The 23,963-nt window shown below is 40.3% G+C and overlaps 1 protein-coding gene, 1 long non-coding RNA gene and 1 pseudogene across 2 annotated transcripts; 2 read left to right on the top strand and 1 right to left on the bottom strand.

Moving 5' to 3' along the window:
• Window positions 1–14,772: 14,772 nt before the first annotated feature.
• LOC120928249 lies at window positions 14,773–15,788 on the top strand (annotated as a pseudogene).
• A 33-nt stretch (window positions 15,789–15,821) lies between these two features.
• Window positions 15,822–18,762, top strand: LOC120928250 (putative nuclease HARBI1). Its single transcript, XM_040339356.1, has 3 exons — window positions 15,822–15,917; window positions 16,056–16,280; window positions 17,954–18,762. Exons 1-3 carry the CDS (start codon window positions 15,822–15,824, stop codon window positions 18,716–18,718), a joined length of 1,086 nt encoding a protein of 361 aa, XP_040195290.1. The 3' UTR covers window positions 18,719–18,762.
• A 1,569-nt stretch (window positions 18,763–20,331) lies between these two features.
• LOC120928569 lies at window positions 20,332–21,262 on the bottom strand. The gene is made up of 2 exons (XR_005747232.1): window positions 20,656–21,262; window positions 20,332–20,572 (listed from the first exon to the last, which is right to left on the bottom strand). It is a non-coding gene; the product is annotated as an uncharacterized LOC120928569 (long non-coding RNA).
• Between the last annotated feature and the right edge of the window lie 2,701 nt (window positions 21,263–23,963).

The raw sequence follows: 23,963 nt of genomic DNA on the forward strand, positions 1-23,963 counted from the left end.
AAGATCACTACCACCTACCTCTGCAGGTGCACATTTTTTAAATGCAATCAGTGATCACTGTTCTCACTAAATACCCAGGTATGGATTTTTTTTCTATCTTAATTTCATATGCATAAAGCGTTTATTTGGCAGAGTGTGCAGGAGCTGAGCGATCAGATATGTGGATAGAGCTGTAGTATTGAAAACAGGAGAGGTATGTCCTGGGTTCTGTAAAGCTCATAATACACTATACAATCTGATTGTACAATCTTCTTTAGCTCTACCATCAACTATGTAGTGCAAGGATCTGCCTGATATGATACAGAGCGATTGTATAGATGGTGTGTCCTCCTATTATATTGTTTGGTAAATCTAAAGGAGATCATACAAAGATTTACAATCAGATTGCATAGTGTATGTCCTGCTTTATACAGGTACATACATAAAGGAGAAGGATCCATTTCTGTGTCCTTGCTGTTTGTCTGACCAGAGATTGATACACTACACCTGCTCTCAGCCATTCAACCTTCCATCATTGCTTGTGATCACTGTTCGGCAAAATTTAAGATTTTTGTTTGGCAATGTCAATAAACTTGGTATCTTTCTTGGATAATGTTGTTTATTTAGAACTTCTTTTGCCCCAAGATTGTGTGCATAAGTCCAGCAATCATATTCCCCATATATAAAACAGTTTCCTGGAATTTTACACTGTTTGGTTTACTTTCTTGTCATTTATTTGTCCCACTACCCTGGTGGCCACTTCCAAGACTGCCCAAAGCTATCCGTGCATCTGGCTTTGCAATTGGCTGCAGTTTTGAATCCATATGCTTGTGTTGGGGGTACAGCGCCCATCTTGTTTTGTAGTTATGGTCTGTTATCTGATTGCTCAGTTCCTACACACTCAATGTGTAGAGTGAAATTAAAGTCAATGTAAACCCCATTCATTACATTTTAACTAAGCACATATATCTGTAGTGTTTACTTATTTATATCCAAAGCTCTAAATGTTGTTTCTCTCTGGTGCTTTGTTCCTCTGTTATGAACATAAGTCACTTCTGACAAGTTCTCTGAAACATGAGATAACATGAGCTAAATATCCACTTCCCGACCTCCTCATGTACGTATACGTCAGCAGAATGGCATGGACAGGCACATGTACGTACCTGTACGTCCTCTGCTAGACGTGGGTGGGGGGTCCGATCGGGACCCCCCCCGGTACATGCGGAGGTCGGGTCCATTTGGGGAGCGATCCGGGACGACGGCGCGGCTATTTGTTTTTAGCCGCTCCGTCGCGATCGCTCCCCGGAGCTGAAGAACGGGGAGAGCCGTGTGTAAACACGGCTTCCCCGTGCTTCACTGTGGCGGCGCATCGATCGGGTGATCCCCTTTATAGGGGAGATCCGATCGATGATGTCATTCCTACAGCCACACCCCCCTACTCTAGTAAACACACACACACAGTGATCCCTAAATGTTACAGCGCCCCCTGTGTTTAACTCCCAAACTGCAACTGTCATTTTCACAATAAAGAATGCAATTTAAATGCATTTTTTGCTGTGAAAATGACAATGGTCCCAAAAATGTGTCAAAATTGTCCGAAGTGTCCGCCATAATGTCGCAGTCACGAAAAAAATCGCTGATCGCCGCCATTAGTAGTAAAAAAAATAAAAAAAATAAAAATGCAAAAAAACTATCCCCTATTTTGTAAACGCTATAAATTTTGCGCAAACCCACTGATAGACGATTATTGCGATTTTTTTTTACCAAAAATAGGTAGAAGAATACGTATCGGCCTAAACTGAGGAAAAAAAAATTTATATATGTTTTTGGGGGATATTTATTACAGCAAAAAGTAAAAAATATTGCATTTTTTTCAAAATTGTCGCTCTATTTTTGTTTATAGCACAAAAAATAAAAACCGCAGAGGTGATCAAATACCACCAAAAGAAAGCTCTATTTGTGGGGAAAAAAAGATGCCAATTTTGTTTGGGAGCCACGTCGCACGACCGCGCAATTGTCTGTTAAAGCGACGCAGTCCCGAACTGTAAAAACCCCTTGGGTCTTTAGGCAGCAATATGGTCCGGGGCTTAAGTGGATATTTGTGTTGGGTAGGGTGCTTAGAGGGAGATAAGCAGGGATCTTGTCTATTCAGAATACAGCTCTGCATGTCTCTTCATTCCTCTGCCTATGTGGAGGGGGAGTGTGTCCCTTTCATCCAATCAGCTCTCACACCGTGTAAATGCAGTCTCCCTACCCACCCCTATGTACTGCTGAAAGACGAAGAAAGATTTTTTAACAGGATCTGCACTTTTTAAAGGGTGTAGGAAGGGAAAGACAGCATATATATGCATGTACAACACATGTAGGAGGATTTGTTTAATCTCTGTGTATCATCTGAGGCTATTCACTTCACTGGGTATAAGTGAGGGTTTATAACCACTTTAAGATAGAAAAAAATGATGCATGTGTATCCTGAAGTAGGAGGGTAGATGATGCAGTGCTAATAAGGTCAGATAGTGAACTCCTGCCTGTGTCACATCCTAAGGCAGTGGTTCTCAACCTGGGGGTCGGGACCCCCTCGGGGGTCGAATGACGATTTGCCAGGGGTCACGAATCCTGGGCTGTTCCTGAAGACTGCACCACTCTCCCAGTCTTTTCGCGGCCGCCCCGCTGGGCTGTTCCTGGAGCCTGTGGCCACCATGCGGGCTGTTCCTTGGGCCATACAGCCTCTTCGCAGCCGCCCATTCAGTCTATGGCATGGCTGGGGGCAGAGACTATAGGTAAGCTGACTGGTGAGGAATGTGAAGTGGGAGGGGCTGGAGGAGACCCTATCGCCTGATTTTAGCATAGGTGTCACTGCTATGAGACACCACAAAGTCGGAGACACTGTGAAGCTGGAGACACAGTGAGTAACACTACCTGCGATTATAGTTGCCATTAAAAGTCCCCACTACAGTTCTCAGATCAGCAGATGACCTTCATCAAGAGCATCTAAGTTGGCTGATCAGAACTCTCCCCAGCATTGCCACTCATTCCATTCCCCCCACCTAAGAGTAAAAGACAGAATAAAAATAGAGAATACATGGAAGGGAGAGGAAAAGAGAGGGAGGAACAAAGAAAAAGGGAGAAAAAGAATACGAGAACAAAAAAAACGGCTAGAGAGAGGGATGGGGTGAAAAAACAAGAAATTAGGATAGAGAGAGAGAGAAAAGGGAAAGAAAGGAGAACAAAGAGAAAGAGTGGAACATCCTAAAATGTACCGGAAGGGGTTTTAATACTGTATGAGTGGAAGGGACTCGAGGAGCGCTAAATGTCCGTGGGTTAGGGGCGCAAATTACTTGTCTTGCATTGGGTGCTGACAACCCACACTACGAAAATTATTTTACTGTTAGGGGTCCCCACAACTTGGGAAATGTTATCAAGGGGTCACGGCACTAGAAGGTTGAGAACCACTGTCCTAAGGTCTGTCCAGGAAGTAATGGGGATGTTTTTTATACACTGATACTGGGTTAAGTGCTGTGTAGGATAAATAGGAAGCTTTTTTTTCTGCAAAAGAAGTATGTTAATGTTATATTGGTTCATAGGGGAGCTGGAATTTAGAAAAAAGGTGAACCTAGCCTTTAAGTTTCTCACCTTCAAACCACATTGACAAAGATTCCCATTGGGCCTCAGTGTGCCACCAGAAGCTCACCCATTTTAAAGTGTGTTATTTTTAATAAATCAATATTTTTTTACTCTAATCATAGTTGCTTTAATGATGAGTTAGAGTGGCTATAAGTTGCAAGAGATGCTCCCATATTTGAGCTTAGAAATTTGTTGAGTAGCGAGATTTGTTTTGGGAGGAATGTTTTCATGGGGTGGGACTTTTAATAGGGGGTATGGGATGTGAGCAAGCAGATTTGTGCCGGGTGTAATTTTATCTTGGGTTAGATCAGAGAGAAGAATTTAGCTGGGGTGGGAATTTTGTATGAGGTGTTTTTTGTTATTTTCTGAGGGATTATTATTACTTGGAATGCGGGAGAAGTGTTTTTCTTTGGGTGGGTGAAGATGGGATGGAGATGTTTGTTGGGGGTTAATGGTGCTCTGGGGGTTAAATATTTGGTTTAGGTTATGGGGTGTGAGGAATTGTATGTAAAGTTGGAGTACTCTTGAACACTGCATTAGGAAAGCAGGGCTGTACATTACATTTGCCTAAACACTACACTCTTGGCTGTATGTTAAGTAGCTATATTAAATGGTGAGTAAAGCTCTTGGCTTTCACACTGGAGAGACAGCAACAGCTGTTTCAGGTTGGTTTGCAGGCGCTATAGCGCCTGCAAACCAATCCAGTGTGAAAGAGGTCTAACACTGTTAAATTTGACAGTTTCCTGCTTAAAGTCCCTGGTTGTTAGGAGTCAGTATCCACTAGGGGCCTAGCAACCTGTGATTCATTCACACCTGGGTATTCCTGGCAGCTGATTGTAAACCAAAGTGTAGGGGTAGTGTAAATAAATGTGTGGGCCTCCCCTCAAAAATCATACAAGGGCCTTCAGATCTGGAATGGATTTTAAGAGGCAAACTTGAGAAAAAAAAAATTGGGACCCCCAAAATCTATACCAGACTCTTATCTGAGCATGGAGCCCAGCAGAATAGGAACTGGAGAAGAGCATAAAGCTCCCCCTCTCCTTAACCATGCCAGACCTCAAGCCCTCTTAATGGGGAGGGTATATTGCCAGAGGGGACATGAGGACAAGTTTCTTTGCTAGAGGGTGTTGATGAGGGCTGGGCCTCTTCCCCACAACCCTGATTCATCGGTTGTGGAGGCCTAAAGGAGGATGGATTATCAGAATCTGAAATCCCGCTTTATATAGGGACACTTGAAGATGCAATCTTCCCCCCTAAACATAAATAAGTAAGGTGTACACAGTACCTTCACTAATTCACAAAAAAGTACCGTAAGTAGGAAATAAACATGCCACACTTTAATTAATAATAACCCCTCCAAAAAAGTCCCACTAAATAAATCCATAATCAGTCACATCGCCCATTGACATTGTTTACCATGAATGACAGCTTCTTGTCCTAACATCAGTAACCAAATATGGAATTTGGGTGGTCTCCATACCTTTCGTGCCATTCATACCAGACCTCCATGAAGGTTAGGGGTCTGGTATGTATTTTTAGAGGAAAAAATGTTGGGTGTCCCACATTAAAGTGGAGTTCCACTCTCTACTCTCCGCCTCCTCTATGCGGCACCGTCACCTAAGCGCCTTCACAACTTGTTGCGCACTGAGCATGCACAAGTCGCGCTGCACTCTCTTAGTGGCCAGGCAATCCTCTGGGACCTGTGATGTGTCCCAGAAGATTGCAAAGAGGGAGAAGGCGAGAAGGAGTAACCTAGGGGGAGAGGAGGCGTTGCCTAGGTGGTGAAGCGATGGAAGCAGGAAGTGGGAGCTGGGTACCTGACAAAACGAGTTACCCACTATCCCCCCCCAAAAAAAATTACATGCCAAATGTGGCATGTAAAGGGACGAGGAGTGCTTAAAGCAGAAGTTCCACTTTTGGGTGGAACTCAGCTTTAACATTTATAATAGACTCTCTCTCTATTATAAATGTCTGGTGTAGATAAAGGGAATACCAGCCCGCTTTGTTTATAAATACAGTAGAACATAGAGGCTTTTACTTTTTTACAGAATTTCCATCACGCTCTGGGTGAATCCACTGTCACCTAAAGGCAGTGCCGATCCTGACCTCCCTGGGGCCCTAAGTAAATTACATGACATGTCACATTAAAGTTAAGAAGCGGGGGGCGCTGCCGACAGTGACATGTGACATTAAAGATTAAAGTTGAGAAACGGGGGGAGGGGGTGTTCGGCTGTCGGAAATTACATCTTACATTAAAGTGAGAAGCGGGGGGTGCTGACTTCTTATGTCTTCTCCCATGCAGCCAGCGAGTTGAGAAGCCGGGTGAAGGGCCGAAAAGCGGCTTGCATAGTGAGCCTATAGGGCGGATTGACCCTGCCTAAAGGCAGTGATAAAAAATCTTCTAATTGAGATCTCAGACTGCATTATTATTCAAATAAAATTAAAGTGTCTGGAGTTACAATTTAAGTTCTTATTTAACCCCTACCAATACCATACCATGGCTACATTGCTTGCTACTTTTATATTGAGGAGACCTACAGTAATCTAAAAAGAACAGTTAATATTCTTTGTTATTGTTTTAAGTTGATATATAGCTGTGTTAATTTTATTCCATTGGCATACATCTGTACAGACATGCTTTCCAGTAAATGCTAATAGAAAATATGAAGGAAAAATAATCCTCAGCATAATCATAATAATGGTCACAGTGCAGTAAATTGACTGCTTGGGTAATTACCAGTTCCTTTTTTTCTTTTCTAAAATTACTTACTGTAACTCTCCCAACAATAAAATGAAATCCATAGCACAGCTCTATTGTCTATTGTTTTAGATAATGAATGCATTATACTTGGCTAAAAAGCCAGTTGATGATGACAATGACTTTACATTTAATACATTAAAATAAATGGTATACTTTGTTTAGAAAAGAAAACAGCATATTCAGCTTTAGCTTCAATATCCCACTTGGATAACATAAGAAATATAATGTAAAAGGTAATAAAAATATGAAATAGTCACCAAACTTTGTAAACATGTAAGCCGTTTACTGTACAAAAGGGCTTGGGCAATGGAAACTTATTTGAAACAGCATTAAACAGCAATAAAGTGACTCAATCACTTAAAAAAAAAAAAAGCTTTTTGAAGTGTGCCGGCACTGAATTAGGCTTTATGCCAGACATGTCCAAAGTCCGGCCGGGGGGCCAATCGCGGCCCCCCCTGGTGATTTAATATGGCCCTCCTGTGGATTTGGATATATATAGCCATTGCAGCCTCACATGTGCCCTGGGGGCCACAAAAGATATATACCGTATTTATCGGCGCTGCCTCGGAGGGGACAGGACGTGTGCCGTCCTAATACATAAAGAGAATCTCCTGTTTACTCGGCGGCGTCTGTAATAGGAAGTCCCGTTTCCTGGGATGCCATTGGATGATTGTTCGGTTTATCATAGGAGGCAGGACTTTGTATTAAAGAGGCCACAAGTAAACAAGAAATTCTCCTGTTTGTAATCTGACGGCACTCGTCCCTGTCCCCTCCGAGGCTGCAGATAGGCGTCGATCAGACTGCACTGATAGCAATGGTAAGGCTGCATTCATGGCACATGTGAGGCTGCATTCATGGCACATGTGAGGCTGCATTCATGGCACATGTGAGGCTGCATTCATGGCACATGTGAGGCTGCATTCATGGCAATGGCGAGGCTGCATTCATGGCAATGGTAAGCATGTGCGTGTTATACGCTGATAAATACGGTATATCCAAATAACACGCCCAAGCTCAACCTTGGTCCTGAGCAGCGCTTGGGGATTTGTTGGGGCCACAAAAGAGATTTATACAGAATATCCAAATAACACGCCTGAGCTCATCTCTTCACCACACACAGCTACGAAGGCAAGAGAATTCTTGTTGGGCAGTGTATTAATGCTCGGGCAAACACACTTAGATCAAATTTTAATGGTTCAAAGAATGTCAAGCAAAATGGTCGGCCCTCGAGCATGTTCACTTCATCAAATGTGGCCCTCTTTGAAAAAAGTTTGGACACCCCTGCTTTATGCCATACCACCTCATATATACGTACAACTTGTTTTGTGCTGGGAGCATGGTTAGTTGCTCCCAGCTCCTGGTCAGTGTTTACAATCAGGAACTGATCGGACAGGCTTCCTTTCATGTGATCACTGTGAGAGCCAATCACAGTGATCTCATAATCGCAAAGCCCAGAAAACTCCTCTGGCCTGAAGATCGTCTTAAAGGAACCAACAGTAAAAGCTTAAGCATTTCCTCCAGTTGTATAAAAGGTCGAATTAGTTTTTTGATTTTGGAATAGAGTAAATAAAGAAAACCTGTGCAGGGCAAATAATATAGACTGCCATTGCTGACTTCATCTGAAAATCTTGACTGACTGATTCCTTTAATCACTTAGTTAATTTACATTGCTGAGTGTTGCAGTTTTGTAATTAAAAAGAAAGATGTACTAAAAAATTATGTAGTCTGCCAATCCCTATTCTTCTTTTAAAATTCTTTTTCTGGCTGCCATGTATAATAATAATGTTGATCCAAATGCTTCCATATTCTGTGTCAGTGAACCAAAAAATGTGTGTAGATGAAGAGTTCTGCCTCTACATCAATTTTGTTTTGTGCATGCTTGCATCTGGTCGGTGATTCAGAAAATATTATTGTCACCAAATGCCAGGCACCTAGCATTTTTAGAATTAGGTCATAAATAGTAGTTCCCACATTTCCTCATTAATTTATTGAAGCATAGTTTTGTATATATTGTTGGTTTATCTTAATTATTACTGACTACATTTATCTAAAGTTGGTTAATATTTAAAAATATAATATTCTAAAATGGTGTATACATATTCTCAAAGTACAATTACCCACAGCATATCATCAATAAGCCATTGTAATCAGAATTGCCATCAAAAGGTTAAAACAAATACAATGAAACTAAAATGGTAATTTGGTTATTTTACATATACAGTGTTACAACTCCCCACTTTTATTACATTGCTAACAGCAGATACTCTTGGAACTGTTGAAGTAAGAATAAGCACAGCAGCAGTCAAAAAAGAAAATCCCATAACATACAGTATGTGTACAAAGAATATAAGTTTTATCATATCTTCAGCTCGTAACATTATTGGGTAGATTTACTAAAGTCAAATAGACTGTGCAGTTGCACTCTGCACAAGCAGTTGCTCCAGTACTTACTCCTGCTGACTTCCATCATCCAATCATGCGCAAGCAAAAATTCCGTTTTTTTTTTCTGTATGTGGTTGGGTATTCGTAGTAACGTGAAGCTGTACCTAAGCCCTAGAACAACTGCACATGCAAAAGTGCACAGTCTATTTGCCTTTAGTAAATCAACCCCTCCGCTGTAATCATGAGCCAAACAGTTAAAATTAATCATCATAAAGTACTTTGTCAATCAGTTTGCACCATATTTTCTTTTATTTGTTAGATTCAAAATAGGGGTTTATATGCTCAGTATTAATGGCCATTTTTAACAAACATATGACATTCACAACATTAACTCAGGCCTTAGGCTGGTGTTAAGGCATTATCCATTGAGCCTAATTATTATGCATCAAAGTTACTTAAATTACAGATTTCTCCATTTATGAACACATGTGTCAGTGTTTATAGCAGTCTTATAGCAGTCTAAAAATTAAGATGAAGTAGCAAGTGATATTGTTGAAAACGTAGACACCATTTTTTTGAGCTATGAGTAAGCACCCTACCTTGCTGTGAAACATGTAAGCTAATACCTGTAGTTTATCTTTGTATCCGGCACTTGAATAAAGAAATTGCACAGGAGTGTGGCCATCCAGCCTTCTTTTCTTCTAAGATATTGTTGAAAACATGAGTGATTTCCCACCCAGTAATCTCACCAAAGAGTAAATGTCAGTTTTAAATCAGATCCAAAATCAAAATTTGTCTTTAGGTCTGCCGATAAAGTAGTTTAACCTCCCTGGCGGTATGATTACCGTTTTTTGATGCTGAAAGCGGTACAATTATTTTGCTTGGAAATTTGGCGTTTTATATTGTAGGTCTGCAATTCTTAGAAACAACTCACTTAAATCTGTCCAAATAAGAGTCTAGTAGACATCCTGGGTATGATAAAGTTTGAAACACAAAATCATTAATTATAATATAATAAATAACTATAAATAATTATAACAAATAATAATATAATAATAATAACAATTATTTAATAATGTAATTAAATCAAAAACACAGAAATTTGCTCAGTTGCAGAATTGTCGCTGTCATTACTTTCAGTGTTTGATGACAAATTTCCCCACAAATCGCTATCGCTCAAATCTGCAAGTGATTTCTAATTTATTATCGCTGTTTTCTAGCTGGTCTAAAACCACTTTTGACATAAATGGACACTTTTTGGTTGCTATGGACAATCTCCAGTTTCTAGGCAGAAAGAACTGTTTTTAGAATATACAACGGCATGCAGGACACTGGGCAGACCACTAGGAACAAAGCGGATGTGTAATTATTTGATACAGTACTGTAATCGGTAAGATTACAGTATACTGTATATATACTGCGTTTTTACTTTTTTGAATTTGGCGCCGAACTCCACCCCCGTGCTTCGCGCCCCTCGGGAACGGAGCTCGGCGGCACTCAGCAGTCACCAGTGTGTGAATCGAGCGAGATGACACATCGCAGGATCCAGGGACAAGGTAAGCAACTTCCCCTGTATCCTGCAATGCGATCCTGAGTCTGGCTCGGGGTTTCTGCTTTTGGTATGTAAAATTTACCCCGAGCCAGACTCTGGAATACCACTAGGCAGGTTAAACATCAGGCAGATATAAAAAATTAGGCCCCTTTCACACTGGGGCGGTGGGTGCATTGGCAGTAAAGCGCTGATATCTTTAGCGGCACTTTACTGCCAATTTTGTGGCGCTGTTCGGCCGCCAGCAGGGCGCTTTTACCTCCCCGTTAGCAGCCGAGAAAGGGTTAAAATCACTGCAAAGCGCCACAAAGGTATAGCCACGGTGCCCATTCTTTTCATTGGGCAGGAGCGGTGGAGGTACGGTATACACACCGCTCCTTCACCGCTCCAAAGATGCTTCTAGCAGGACTTTTTTTACCGTCCTGCTTGCGCACCGCTCCAGTGTGAAAGCCCTTGGGGCTTTCACATCGGAGAGACAGCAGCGGCTCTTTTAGGGCGATTTGCAGGCGCTATTTTTAGCGTTATAGCACCTGCAAAGTGCCTCAGTGTAAAAGGGGTCTTAGTGATTCTTCCTCACACAGTCTGGCCTTGCATCTGAGAGGCAAGGGGGAAGAGAAGTATGCTCTATCAGACCCTTGAATACCCTTATAAAATTAATAGATAATTATCTGACCTGCTCTTTTTTTTAATGGCAGAAGCAAGGGCAACCAAATAACATAACATCAATACTTTCAGCCTTATTTAAAGTCTGATTCCAACACATTTTTTTTCTTTATCCATTTTGGACAGATTGAGGAAAAATTACCTTATCCTTGTGATGCCCATACAAGAAATGGAGGTTACTGTAATCACTGGCAAAGAAAGGCACAGATATCAATAAAAACATTGTCAGAAGTTTTGACTCTTCCTTGCCTTACAAAAAATGTATTTTTGTCTGTGTCCCCATCGGAGAAATGTCCCATATCTACTAAAATCTCTATTGAAAACTATATAAAGGTTTTGGGTAGAGATCAAAGTATGCTGTGAAGGAGGCAATCCTCATCTTGTTTTATGAGGCTCATACATTTTTTGCAAGTTTGACACAAAGGTTACAGTTATATGAAGAAATAGCAAAATCCTTATAATAGCATTTATTTCCATACATGCAAATGCATTCCTGTGAATCACTAAACTAATATTTAGCTGTATAACCACTATTTCTGAGAACTGCTTCACACCTGCATTGCATGGATTGCATGGAGCCGACCAACTTCTGGCATCTGTGAACAGGTACAGTATTCCCATCCAGGACAATTGCACTACATTCCACAATTCCTCTGCATTTGTTGGTTTTATCTCAAACAGCTTTTTTTATTTCACCCTACAAGTTTTCTATTGGCTAAGGTCCGGGGATTGGGCTGGCCACTCCATAACGTTAATCTTGATGGTCCAGAATCAAGATGCTTATTGGTGTGACTGAGGTCATTGTCTTGTTGAAACACTCATTTTAAGGGCATTTCCTCTTCGGCATAAGGCAACATGACCTCTGCAAGTATTTTGATGTATACAAACTGATCCTTGGTATGCAATAAATGGGCCCAACACCATAGTATGAGAAACATGCCCATATCATAATGCTTGTGCCACCATGCTTCACCGTCTTCACAGTATACTGTGGCTTGAATTCAGTGTTTGGGGGTCATCTGACAAACTGTCTGAGGCTCCTAGACCCAAAAGAACAATCTTCCTTTCATCAGTCCACAACATTTTGCACCATTTCTCTTTAGGCCAATTAATGTGGTCTTTGGCAAGTTGTAACCTCTTCAGCACATGTCATTTTTTTAACAATGGGGCCTTGCGGGGGCTTCTTGCTGATAGCTTGGCTTCACATGGGCGTTTTCTAATTGTTACAATATTTACAGGTAACTTTAGACTTTCTTTGATCACCATGGAGCTGATCATTGGCTAAGTCTTTGCTATTTTTGCTATTCTTCGGTCTATTCTAAGGGTAGTTTTCCATTTTCATCCATGTCTTTCTGATTTTGGTTGCCATTTCAAAGCCTTTTGCCCCGTACACAAGAGCGGTTTTCCAGTTGGAAAAAAAACAATGGTTTTCCTGACGGAATTCCTCTCAAGCCTGCCTTGCATACACACGGTCACACAAAAGTTTGGTGAAATTTTGACTGCCAAGAATGCAGTGACGTAAAAGACTACGATGAGCCAAGAAAATGAAGTTCTATGCTTCCGAGCATGCGTCGAATTGTTTCTGAGCATGTATGTTTTTTTTTTTTTACCGTCGGAAAAGCATACAGAAGAATGGTTTTCCCGCTAGGATTTTTTCCTGATGGGAAAAAAGAGATCCTGCTCTTTTTTTTTTGGGCAGTTTTCCTGTGGGAAAAAGTCAGATGGAGCATACACATGGTCGGGATTCTGACGAAAAGCTCTTGTTGCAGTTTTTTCCGACGGGAAAACCGGACGTGTGTACGGGGCATTTGAGTTCATCTTAGCTGAGCAGCCTATCAGTTTCTATCAACTTTTTAATCAAAGCACGCTGTTCTTCTGAACAATGTCTGGAACAACCCATTTTACTCAGATTTTCAGAGAGAAATGCACTATACCCAGCATGTACAACATTTGCTACCTTTGTCCTTAAATAAGGGCCACCTGTGTGACACCTGCTTTTTCACAGACTGAATGACCTCACCAACTGCTATTATTCTGAACACGCCCCTTTCAATTAATGATTCAATTACACAGAATCAGCAGCATGCATGTCATGACTATTGGGTCTGTTGGTTTTCTATTACTCTGCTACACCTACTAGTAAATTATTTACCATGTAGAAATATAATTTATGCCAAAAACAGTGATTGATCTGGTTAGTGATGTTGGCAGGGCCGCCATCAGGGGGGTACAGGCATTACACCTGTAAGGGGCCCGGAGGTCCCCAGGGGCCCGGATGGCAACCCCCTTTAAAAAAAAAAAAATTTTTTTTTAGAGGTCCGTAGGTCCCCAGGATGGCCCCGGATGGCAACCCCCCTTTTTTATTTATTTTTTATAAAAAAATATTTTATTTATATATTTTTATTTTATTTTTTAATAAAGGGCCATTTTTTTTTTTTAGAGGTCTGGAGGTCCCCATATATATATAATATTATTATTATTATTAAAGGGCCCAGAGGTCCCCAGGGCCCCGGGTGGCAACCCCCATTTTTTAATAAAAAAAATTATATATTTTTATATATATATTTTTTTATATATATATTTTTTTGTCTTTATATATTTTTATATATATATATATATATATATATATATATATATATTATTAAAGGGCTCAGAGGTCCCCAGGGCCCCATGTGTGGCAAATCCCCCCTTTTTATTTATATATATATATATATATTTTTGTCTTTATATATTTTTTTATAGGGCCCCCGGATGGCAACCCCCCTTTTTTAATAAAAAAATTATATTTTTTTTATATATATTTTTTTATATATATATTTTTTTGTCTTTATATATTTTTATATATATATATATATATATATATATATATATATATATATATATATATATATTATTATTAAAGGGCTCAGAGGTCCCCAGGGCCCCATGTGTGGCAAATCCCCCCTTTTTATTTATATATATATATATATATTTTATTAAAGGGCCCTGAGGTCCCCAGATGGCAACCCCCCTTTTTTTCATAAATGTTTATTTTAATATATATATATATATATATATATATATATTTTTTTTATTATTATTAAAGGGCCCAGAGGTTTCTTTTTTTCATTTTTATTAAAGGGCCCAGAGGTCCCGGATGGCAACCCCCCTTTTTTGTAATTTCTTTATATATATATATATATATATACATACACACACACACAAACATTTATATATATTATTAAAGGGCCCAGAAGGGCCCAGAGGTCCCCAGATGGCAACCCCCTTTTTAAAAAAAATATATATTTTTTTTATATATCTTTTTTATTTTTATTAAAGGGCCCAGAGGTCCCCAGATGGCTACCCCCTTTTTTTATACATTTTTTTCTTTATTTCTTCTTTTTTGTGTAAAGGGCCCCCCCGCTTCTCAATCCGTGGCAGCCCCCACCCCCCGCTTCTCAATTTCAGGCGGCAGCACCCCCCCCCGGTTCTCTGCTCCAGGGGGCCCATGCCTGAAGCTGTGTAAGGGGCCCCATAATTCCTGATGGCGGCCCTGGATGTTGGACTGCTATTATTTTGAACGCAACTGTATCTTCCCTGATATCTGAATCTGTGGGGGGCAAAAAAGGATTTTTGAAGGCCTTGAACATGACAAATACTGTACTTCAAATTCTTTGTCAATGGAATAACCAAATCCAGGGGTGTATGCTTGTAAAAGATTTGCTTGTAATTCTTTTCCCCACATGCACCCTATTTAACAGTGTGGCCAGCTGTTAAAAGTTACATTTATAGTAAGCTGTAAAAAAGGCTCTTTCCGCTCTGAGCTCCGACCTGCTAGGACGTAGGCCAGCAGACAGGATGGCAGACTGGGAATCTGTTCCTGTTGGGGCAGAGTCCCCTGAAATTAAACTGTTCGGGAAAAGGAGTACTGATGATGTTCAGATCAATGACATCTCTCTGCAGGATTACATTGCCCTTTTAGGAGAAGTATGCCCAGTACCGTCCACACAGCGGAGGACGTTATACCGCCAATCGCTTCCGTAAGGCCCAGTGCCCCATTGTGGAGCGTCTGACCAACTCCCTCATGATGCACGGCAGGAACAACGGCAAGAAGCTGATGACAGTCAGGATTACAAAGCACGCCTTTGAGATCCTTCCACCTGCTGACTGGTGAGAACCCCCTGCAAGTGTTGGTGAATGCCATCATTAACAGCGGTCCTCGTGTAGACTACCCGTATCGGTAGAGCCGGTACAGTAAGAAGACACTTCCCCACTGAGAAGAGTCAATCAGGCTATCTGGATCTTGTGCAAAGGAGCTTGTGAAGCTGCCCTCAGGAACATTAACACCATTGCTGAATGTGTAGTCAATGAGATCATCAACATAGCAAAGGGCTCCTCTAAGGCCTCGTACACACGACCGAGAAACTCGACGGGCGAAACACATCGAGTTCCTCGTCGAGTTCCTTGTTGGACTTGTTCCGAGGCTCGACGGGCTTGCTGTGCGTACACACGTAATAGACAACAATTTACTCGTTCTCCAGCGTGGTGACGCTCACCACGTACGACGGCACTATAAATGGGAGGTTTGAATTCTTTGGCGCCACCCTTGGGGCTGCTTTTGCTGATATCGTGTTTCCGCGTGTTAGTAAAAGTTTGGTGAGTGACGATTCGCGTTTTTCATTCGTCGTGCTTTCATATCGTTTTCTGCCGTTCAGTTTGTGCTTGTGGGATCGTAGCTTGTTTATCGGGACGTGCGGTCAGGTCGTATTGTTTTACATTGCGGTTCTGTGCGCTCGTTTAAGATTTTCAGTGCGTTCTTCCTAGCACTTGCTGTTCTTCAGTGCGGTCTGATTGTGCGGTCTGATTACACGGTCGTTTCTAGCCATGTTGCAGGCACCTGATCGTCGTAGGCGACTTCGTGCTATGCAAATGTATGGTTCAGGTCTTGTTGCTTTAGACCTAGACCCAGCCATGAACAGGGTGAGGAGGAGTTCATGGACCAAGAATTGGTTGCTCCGTAGGAACCAATTCTGTCATATGCCTCTGCTGCGGGAGATCCAGGAAAATAATCCTGTAGATTACAGGAATTTTCTGAGGATGTCTGATCCTGTCTTTCAGCAGCTGTTGGCTTTGGTGTCGCCTTATATTACCAGGCAGGACACTGTTATGCGGGAAGCCATCAGCGCTGAACAGAGGCTAGTTGCCACCTTACGGTATCTGGCAACTGGGAGAAGCTTGCAGGACTTAAAGTTCTCGACGGGCATCTCCCCCCAGGCTCTGGGCCTCATAATCCCAGATACCTGTTCTGCCATCATCCAGGTTCTGCAGGATGACTATATGAGGGTAAGTTTTCTCCTTTAAGATCACATGTAATGTTTTTAATGTATGCTAATGTATTGTAATTATTCCCTTCCTCCCTACTTACCATGCTTGTAATGTACTGTGAATGTCCCCTTTGCCCCCATGCATGCTCTAAGCTCTTATTGATGTCCCTTTTTAAGGCCCACATGCCTATTTCCCTTCACTTACCTCCCCAGCATGCTATCCTGGGCCCTAACACACCTAGCCTAGTCACTTTACAATGTATTGTGTTATTGTAATGTTCCCCCCCACCTCCAAAATGTGTATTAAAGTGTAGGTTCACCCAGAAAAAGTTGAACAAATATTGGTGAACCTAGACTTTAATAGTCATTTTGGAGAGGGCTAGATGAGTTTGGGAGTTTCATGGTGGAAAAAAAAAAGGAACTCCCAAACTCATCTAGCCCTCTCCAAAATGTGTATTAAAGTGTAGGTTCACCCAGAAAAAGTTGAACAAATATTGGTGAACCTAGACTTTAATAGTCATTTTGGAGAGGGCTAGATGAGTTTGGGAGTTTCATGGTGGAAAAAAAAAAGGAACTCCCAAACTCATCTAGCCCTCTCCAAAATGTGTATTAAAGTGTAGGTTCACCCAGAAAAAGTTGAACAAATATTGTTGAACCTAGACTTTAATAGTCATTTTGGAGAGGGCTAGATGAGTTTGGGAGTTTCATGGTGGAAAAAAAAAAAGGAACTCCCAAACTCATCTAGCCCTCTCCAAAATGTGTATTAAAGTGTAGGTTCACCCAGAAAAAGTTGAACAAATATTGGTGAACCTAGACTTTAATAGTCATTTTGGAGAGGGCTAGATGAGTTTGGGAGTTTCATGGTGGAAAAAAAAAAAGGAACTCCCAAACTCATCTAGCCCTCTCCAAAATGTGTATTAAAGTGTAGGTTCACCCAGAAAAAGTTGAACAAATATTGGTGAACCTAGACTTTAATAGTCATTTTGGAGAGGGCTAGATGAGTTTGGGAGTTTCATGGTGGAAAAAAAAAAGGAACTCCCAAACTCATCTAGCCCTCTCCAAAATGTGTATTAAAGTGTAGGTTCACCCAGAAAAAGTTGAACAAATATTGGTGAACCTAGACTTTAATAGTCATTTTGGAGAGGGCTAGATGAGTTTGGGAGTTTCATGGTGGAAAAAAAAAAAGGAACTCCCAAACTCATCTAGCCCTCTCCAAAATGTGTATTAAAGTGTAGGTTCACCCAGAAAAAGTTGAACAAATATTGGTGAACCTAGACTTTAATAGTCATTTTGGAGAGGGCTAGATGAGTTTGGGAGTTTCATGGTGGAAAAAAAAAAAGGAACTCCCAAACTCATCTAGCCCTCTCCAAAATGTGTATTAAAGTGTAGGTTCACCCAGAAAAAGTTGAACAAATATTGGTGAACCTAGACTTTAATAGTCATTTTGGAGAGGGCTAGATGAGTTTGGGAGTTTAGGAATAATTGTTATTTTATTTTTTTATTTTTTTTATCTCCCAAATTTGATCATTGATCCATCAGAGGGGGTGATGTAAGTGCTAATTGTGCATTATATTTTAGTTGTAAAAAGCTCTTTTAATTTAAAAGTTAGAATAATTATGATGTCTTTGTCTAACGTGCTTGCAATGTTATGTTCCAAATATTTTTAAAATATTTTATTTTTCTATTACACAGCTTCCGTCCACGCCACAGGAATGGCAGACTGTGGCAGCGGAGTTTGAGACGCGTTGGAACTTCCCCAACTGCGGGGGAGCCATCGACGGAAAGCACGTCCGCATCGTGCCTCCACCCCGTTCTGGTTCTGAGTTCTACAATTATAAGGGGTTCAACAGTATTGTGCTGATGGCGGTGGTGTCAGCACAGTACGAATTTCTGTACGTTGATGTGGGCAAGAACGGCCGGATGTCGGATGGGGGAGCTTTCAGGCAGACTGAGTTCGGGGAACGACTCCAAGACGAAGATCTTGCATTGCCACCGGATGCGGACAACGTGGAAGGACTCCCCTTCGTCTTCTTGGCTGATGAAGCTTTTGGCCTGGGACCCCATCTAATGAGGCCATTCCCCCAGCGCACCCTCACCCCAGAGAGGAGTGTTTTTAATTACCGGCTGGCCAGAGCCCGGAGGGTGGTGGAGAATGCCTTCGGGATAATGGCCAGCCGGTTCCGCCTGTTCCTAACCTCGATCCATATGGCGGAGTACAAATGGAACTATATCGTATTTGCATGCTGCATTTTACATAATTTTTTGAGACGAAATTCCACAAACTATATGGCCATGGTTGGGCCTGAGGCTGGACTTAACAATCCCGAGCAAATCTTGCCGGGCCTGGAACCTGCCCGTACTGGCTTGCCCCCCCAAAGTGGCCGTGCAGTCCGTGACCAATATATGGAGTATTTTATGGGTAGGGGGGCCATTCCCTCACAAGCCAATTTGGCTTAGCTTTGTTTTATCACATTATAAATCAGTGTACCCAAAAATTTAAATTTGGTCGCTTGTGTTTTTTGAAGTTGCCTCATCATTTTACATAATGTACTACATGTAGTGTCAAGTGTATTTTCCTTGCCAACTCACAACCATTTCCCAGGTAACACACAAAGTAAACACATGTAAAGTTACAGGTTCTTTAATCAAAACACCACACACTTTATTTTTTACGATTATTTTATTTATTTTAACAATCTTCTTACCAATTTGTGATTTGTACATTTTTTAAACAAATTTTTGAAGATATCAAAATCTCTTTATATATTTTTTTTGGTTTTTTTGATTCACAACAATCACTTTATATATATATTTTTTTTTTTGATTCACAACAAGATAAAAATCTCTTTATATATTTTTGTTGGTTTTTTTGATTCACAACAATCACTTTATATATTTTTTTTTTTTTTTTCGATTCACAACAAGATAAAAATCTCTTTATATATTTTTTTGGTTTTTTTTGATTCACAACAAGATAAAAATCTCTTTATATATTTTTTTGTTTTTTTTTGATTCATAACAAGATAAAAATCTCTTTATATATTTTTTTTGGTTTTTTTGATTCACAACAATCACTTTATATTTTTTTTTTTTTTTTTTGATTCACAACAAGATAAAAATCTCTTTATATATTTTTTTGGTTTTTTTTGATTCACAACAAGATAAAAATCTCTTTATATATTTTTGTTGTTTTTTTTGATTCACAACAATCACTTTATATATTTTTTTTTTTTTTTTGATTCACAACAAGATAAAAATCTCTTTATATATTTTTTTGGTTTTTTTTTGATTCACAACAAGATAAAAATCTCTTTATATATTTTTTTGGTTTTTTTTGATTCACAACAAGATAAAAATCTCTTTATATATTTTTGTTGGTTTTTTTGATTCACAACAATCACTTTATATATATTTTTTTTTTTTTTGATTCACAACAAGATAAAAATCTCTTTATATATTTTTTTGGTTTTTTTTGATTCACAACAAGATAAAAATCTCTTTATATATTTTTTTGTTTTTTTTTGATTCATAACAAGATAAAAATCTCTTTATATATTTTTTTTGGTTTTTTTGATTCACAACAATCACTTTATATTTTTTTTTTTTTTTTGATTCACAACAAGATAAAAATCTCTTTATATATTTTTTTGTTTTTTTTTGATTCACAACAAGATAAAAATCTCTTTATATATTTTTGTTGGTTTTTTTGATTCACAACAATCACTTTATATATTTTTTTTTTTTTTTTTTGATTCACAACAAGATAAAAATCTCTTTATATATTTTTTTGTTTTTTTTTGATTCACAACAAGATAAAAATCTCTTTATATATTTTTTTGGTTTTTTTTGATTCATAACAAGATAAAAATCTCTTTATATATTTTTTTTGGTTTTTTTGATTCACAACAATCACTTTATATTTTTTTTTTTTTTTTTTTTTTTGATTCACAACAAGATAAAAATCTCTTTATATATTTTTTTGGTTTTTTTTGATTCACAACAAGATAAAAATCTCTTTATATATTTTTTTTGGTTTTTTTGATTCACAACAATCACTTTATATATATATATTTTTTTCTTTTGGGATTATCAAAAATAAACAAATCACTTTGTACTTTTTTTTGACCATCCTAACTCCAAAAATCATTTACACTCTCCCCAAAATGTCCAACAAATTTTTAAGTTTATTTTCAACCCTCCTGGTCCGATTTTTTATTTCCCGGTTGGCAAGATGGATCTCCTCAACTTCCTCTCTGCATGCCCATATTTCACTGATAACCATCTGTGTCGTCTGCCTGTCCAAGCCACCACCTGCCCGTGAAATGGGGGACAAAACCATTTAGTACAATTACGCAGGCCTACATCTAGCTAACCAAATTTAGATGATACTTTACCAGATGTGGTTGCAGCCTCATCCTGATCCCGCGGGGGTTGTCCTTCATTTGCCTCCTGGCTTGCTGCTTCCTGTCGCCCTACAAGAATGAAGAAAAGGTGTTTCAAACATTATAGAAAAATATTGAAGTCCTGAAAGAGGAATATGAATAATTGTTACAATAAATTATGGGACTATTGTTGGTTTTTAACAACCCTCTAAGCAGGACACAGGATTGTAGGCATTGCCAAAGATTAAGCAAAATCTGTGTACCTTTTTTTGTCTTTTTAAACATGGAAGCCAAACAAGTATCCACTGGATGACCTCACCTTTGTGTTCGCCACTAAAAAATTTATTTTGGATGGCCAACAATTGTGCTACTGACCGCATGTGTCCCCAACTGATGAGCACACTATCCTTTTCCTGTATATTCACTTAATTTGGATTACTAAAAACACATCTAAATTAAATCCTCATTGGATCTCACCAGGGCCGCTGAGCAAAATCATGTGGCCCTGTACAGCCTACCTGACGGGACCCCCTTAAGCTGCCCCCCTGGCCCCGCATTGAAACTGTCTCTGCAGCACGTTACGGGATTGGCGGCATTGGTAGGCACCTGGATCAGAAAAAAGGGGGGGGCTGCCGTCTGAAATCAAAATTACAAAGCGGAGGGGGGCCCTTTACAAATTAAGAATCAAAATAAAAAATAAAAAACTTAAAAAAGTAGTTTTCAGAAATAAATAACTAAACATTTATTTAAACATGAAAAAGGGGGGGCTTGATTTGCCATTCAGGGCCCTGGGGACCTCTGGGCCCTTTAATTTGAATTTTGTAATTGTTTTTTTATTAAAAATAAAATGGGGGTTTGCCACATGGAGACCTCATGAGCCCTTTAATCTCTCTCTCTGTATCTATCTATCTATCTATCTATCTCTATATATATATATATATATATATATATATATATATATATATATATATATATATATATATATATATATATATCTAAGGACTAAAAACTAAAAAATTTATAAAAATATCTGGAAAAAGAAATAAAATGTTGATGGGCACAATCTTTGGTCGTACGAGTCGTCGTTCTGTGAATTAACGACGACTTTCACGTCAAATATTTGGGCCCACTAACATGAAATACATAATACAGTACAACCTTCAATAAAAATCACATGGCGAGAATTACAAACACAAGACAGGATTACCCCGAAAAATTACTTACTTTTTCTAAGTTCTCTCCGGATTTTCTGAAGGGTCTCTTGTTCCCTCAACTTAAGGTCCGACCAGCGCTTTCTCAGCTGCTCCCGAGACCTTCGGATCCCAAATTTCCTGAAGATCCTCCTTTCAACTTTTGACATGATCAGGGCCTTGAGTTTATTAGGGTGGAGATATGGCCCGTGTTTCCCGTCATAATCCTCCTCCCGGAGGATCTGGACCATCTCCACCATCTCCTGGAATGTCATGTTGGTTGCTTTATATCGGCGAGATGTGCCAGTGTGTCTGTGGGCTGGGGCAGGCATGTTGGGGTGCTCGGGTGCTGCTGCCATCTTGTTGATGCGGGGTCAAGGAGAGAGAAGGGGCGGGGAAAAGACTAAAAAGAACGTCAGGGGTGTGGAGACGGGCGGAGCGTCACGCATGCGCGTGTATAAAGGGATACCACGTGAATGAAGGCGGCGTTCACAATCTGTAGAAGGAGACGGAACTATCGACCGTGTCATACGACGGTACGTAACGTTTTATTGAAACTTTGAGTTTGGCGGCTAGCTAGATATGTTGTTAACCGAGCAGAAAGCAAGAAAATAAAGAAATTTCGATGTCAGTCAGCCAAGATCTGACATGGAAATGTCGTACGGGCTGTACGTAACCGCTGCATGATGAACCTCGTCGTTTTTAGCATGAACCTAGTCGTTTTTGGCCTGAATCTCGTCGTTTTAGGCATGAATCTCGTCGTTTTAGGCATGAATCTCGTCGTTTTAGGCATGAATCTCACAACCTGCTCACATAATTACTTCTTGTCGATTGCGCGACGAAAGCTAAGGGGCGTGATAACATACACACGTGTCGTACGTACGTTGGGGGGTGCGGAGGAAGACGGTTGACCGACGAGAGTGTAGCTATACTTTGATTTTGTGTCGTCATTGGCCTATACTCAGGGCCGCTGATAAGCCAGTACAGCTGGCCCTGTTGTAGGGGGCCCAGGGCCAGCAGGGGCCACGGATGGCAATCCACCTTGTTTTATTTATTTTCTAGAAATTATTATAATTTATTTAGTTTCTTCTTCTTCCATATATACTAAAGGGCTCATGAGGTCTAGATGTGGCAAACCCCCTTTTCTTCCATTTTTCAGAAAAATGATTTATTTGTATTTTAATTAAAGGGCCCAGAGGTCCCCAGGGCCCTGAATGGCAACCCCCCCCCCCCCTTTAAAAAAAAAAAAAATATATAAAATAATTTTTTTTTTTTTTTCGGTTTTAATATTAATTTGTAAAGGGCCCCACTCCGCTACTCAATTTGCGGCAGCCCCCCCCTCCCCCGGTTGTCTGCTCCAGGTGCCTAACAATGACGCCAATCCCGTAAATACAGTTTCAAGGCAGGGCCAGGGGGGGAGCTGAAGGGGGCCCCGTCAGGTAGGCTGTACGGGGCCCCATGATTTCTATCAGCGGCCCTGCCTATACTGCAAAGACATTTAAAGGCTATATGGGGATAAAGATTACTACCGTTTCTAGACTGATTGTGTGTTTTGCATATTTTTTGTCTTGCAGAAAAATGAATAAGTTCAATGACCCAGATTTTCTTGCCATTTTTATTGACAAATTAAGAGAGCTGCCCGTTCTTTGGGCCACAAAAGACCCAAGGTCAAAAAATAAAGAACGAAGAAAGGCAGCACTCAATAGTCTGCTACCATTTGTACAAAGACAGGTGGGGACCCATGTTACAACTGACATGCTGGATACTCGGATTGGGACATTGAGAGGCTCATACAGAAAGCAACGGAACATGGTCCTGGCTTCTCAGAGGTCTGGAGCAGGAGCAGAGCAGGTCTATGTCCCATCGCTGTGGTACTACAGCAGACTGTCATTTCTGGATGAGCACCTGGAAGTTAGGGAGTCACTTTCTAGCCTTCCCCCCAGACAGAGAAGATCTCGCTCCAGCCTTCCTCCCAGACGGGGAAGAGCAAGGTCCAGCCTTCCCTCCAGCCTTCCCTGCAGCCAACCTGATCCTCCTGAAGGGGAGCCCTCTCACAATCAAGAGGAGCGTTCCACCCTGGAGGAACAGCCTGATTTGCCTGCCTGGAGCCCGGTATAGTACTTTAAATGT

This window comes from Rana temporaria, chromosome 2, assembly GCF_905171775.1.
Source record: "Rana temporaria chromosome 2, aRanTem1.1, whole genome shotgun sequence".
Classification (NCBI taxonomy): domain Eukaryota; kingdom Metazoa; phylum Chordata; class Amphibia; order Anura; family Ranidae; genus Rana; species Rana temporaria.

What these genes read in the sequence shown, in the direction of transcription:
- LOC120928250 (XM_040339356.1), top strand. Translation starts at nt 15,822, where the DNA reads ATGTTGCAGGCACCTGATCGTCGTAGGCGACTTCGTGCTATGCAAATG. An exon ending in TAGACCCAGCCATGAACAGG is followed by an intron (nt 15,918 to 16,055) that starts GTGAGGAGGAGT and finishes CCTGTCTTTCAG; the next exon opens with CAGCTGTTGGCTTTGGTGTC. An exon ending in TGCAGGATGACTATATGAGG is followed by an intron (nt 16,281 to 17,953) that starts GTAAGTTTTCTC and finishes TCTATTACACAG; the next exon opens with CTTCCGTCCACGCCACAGGA.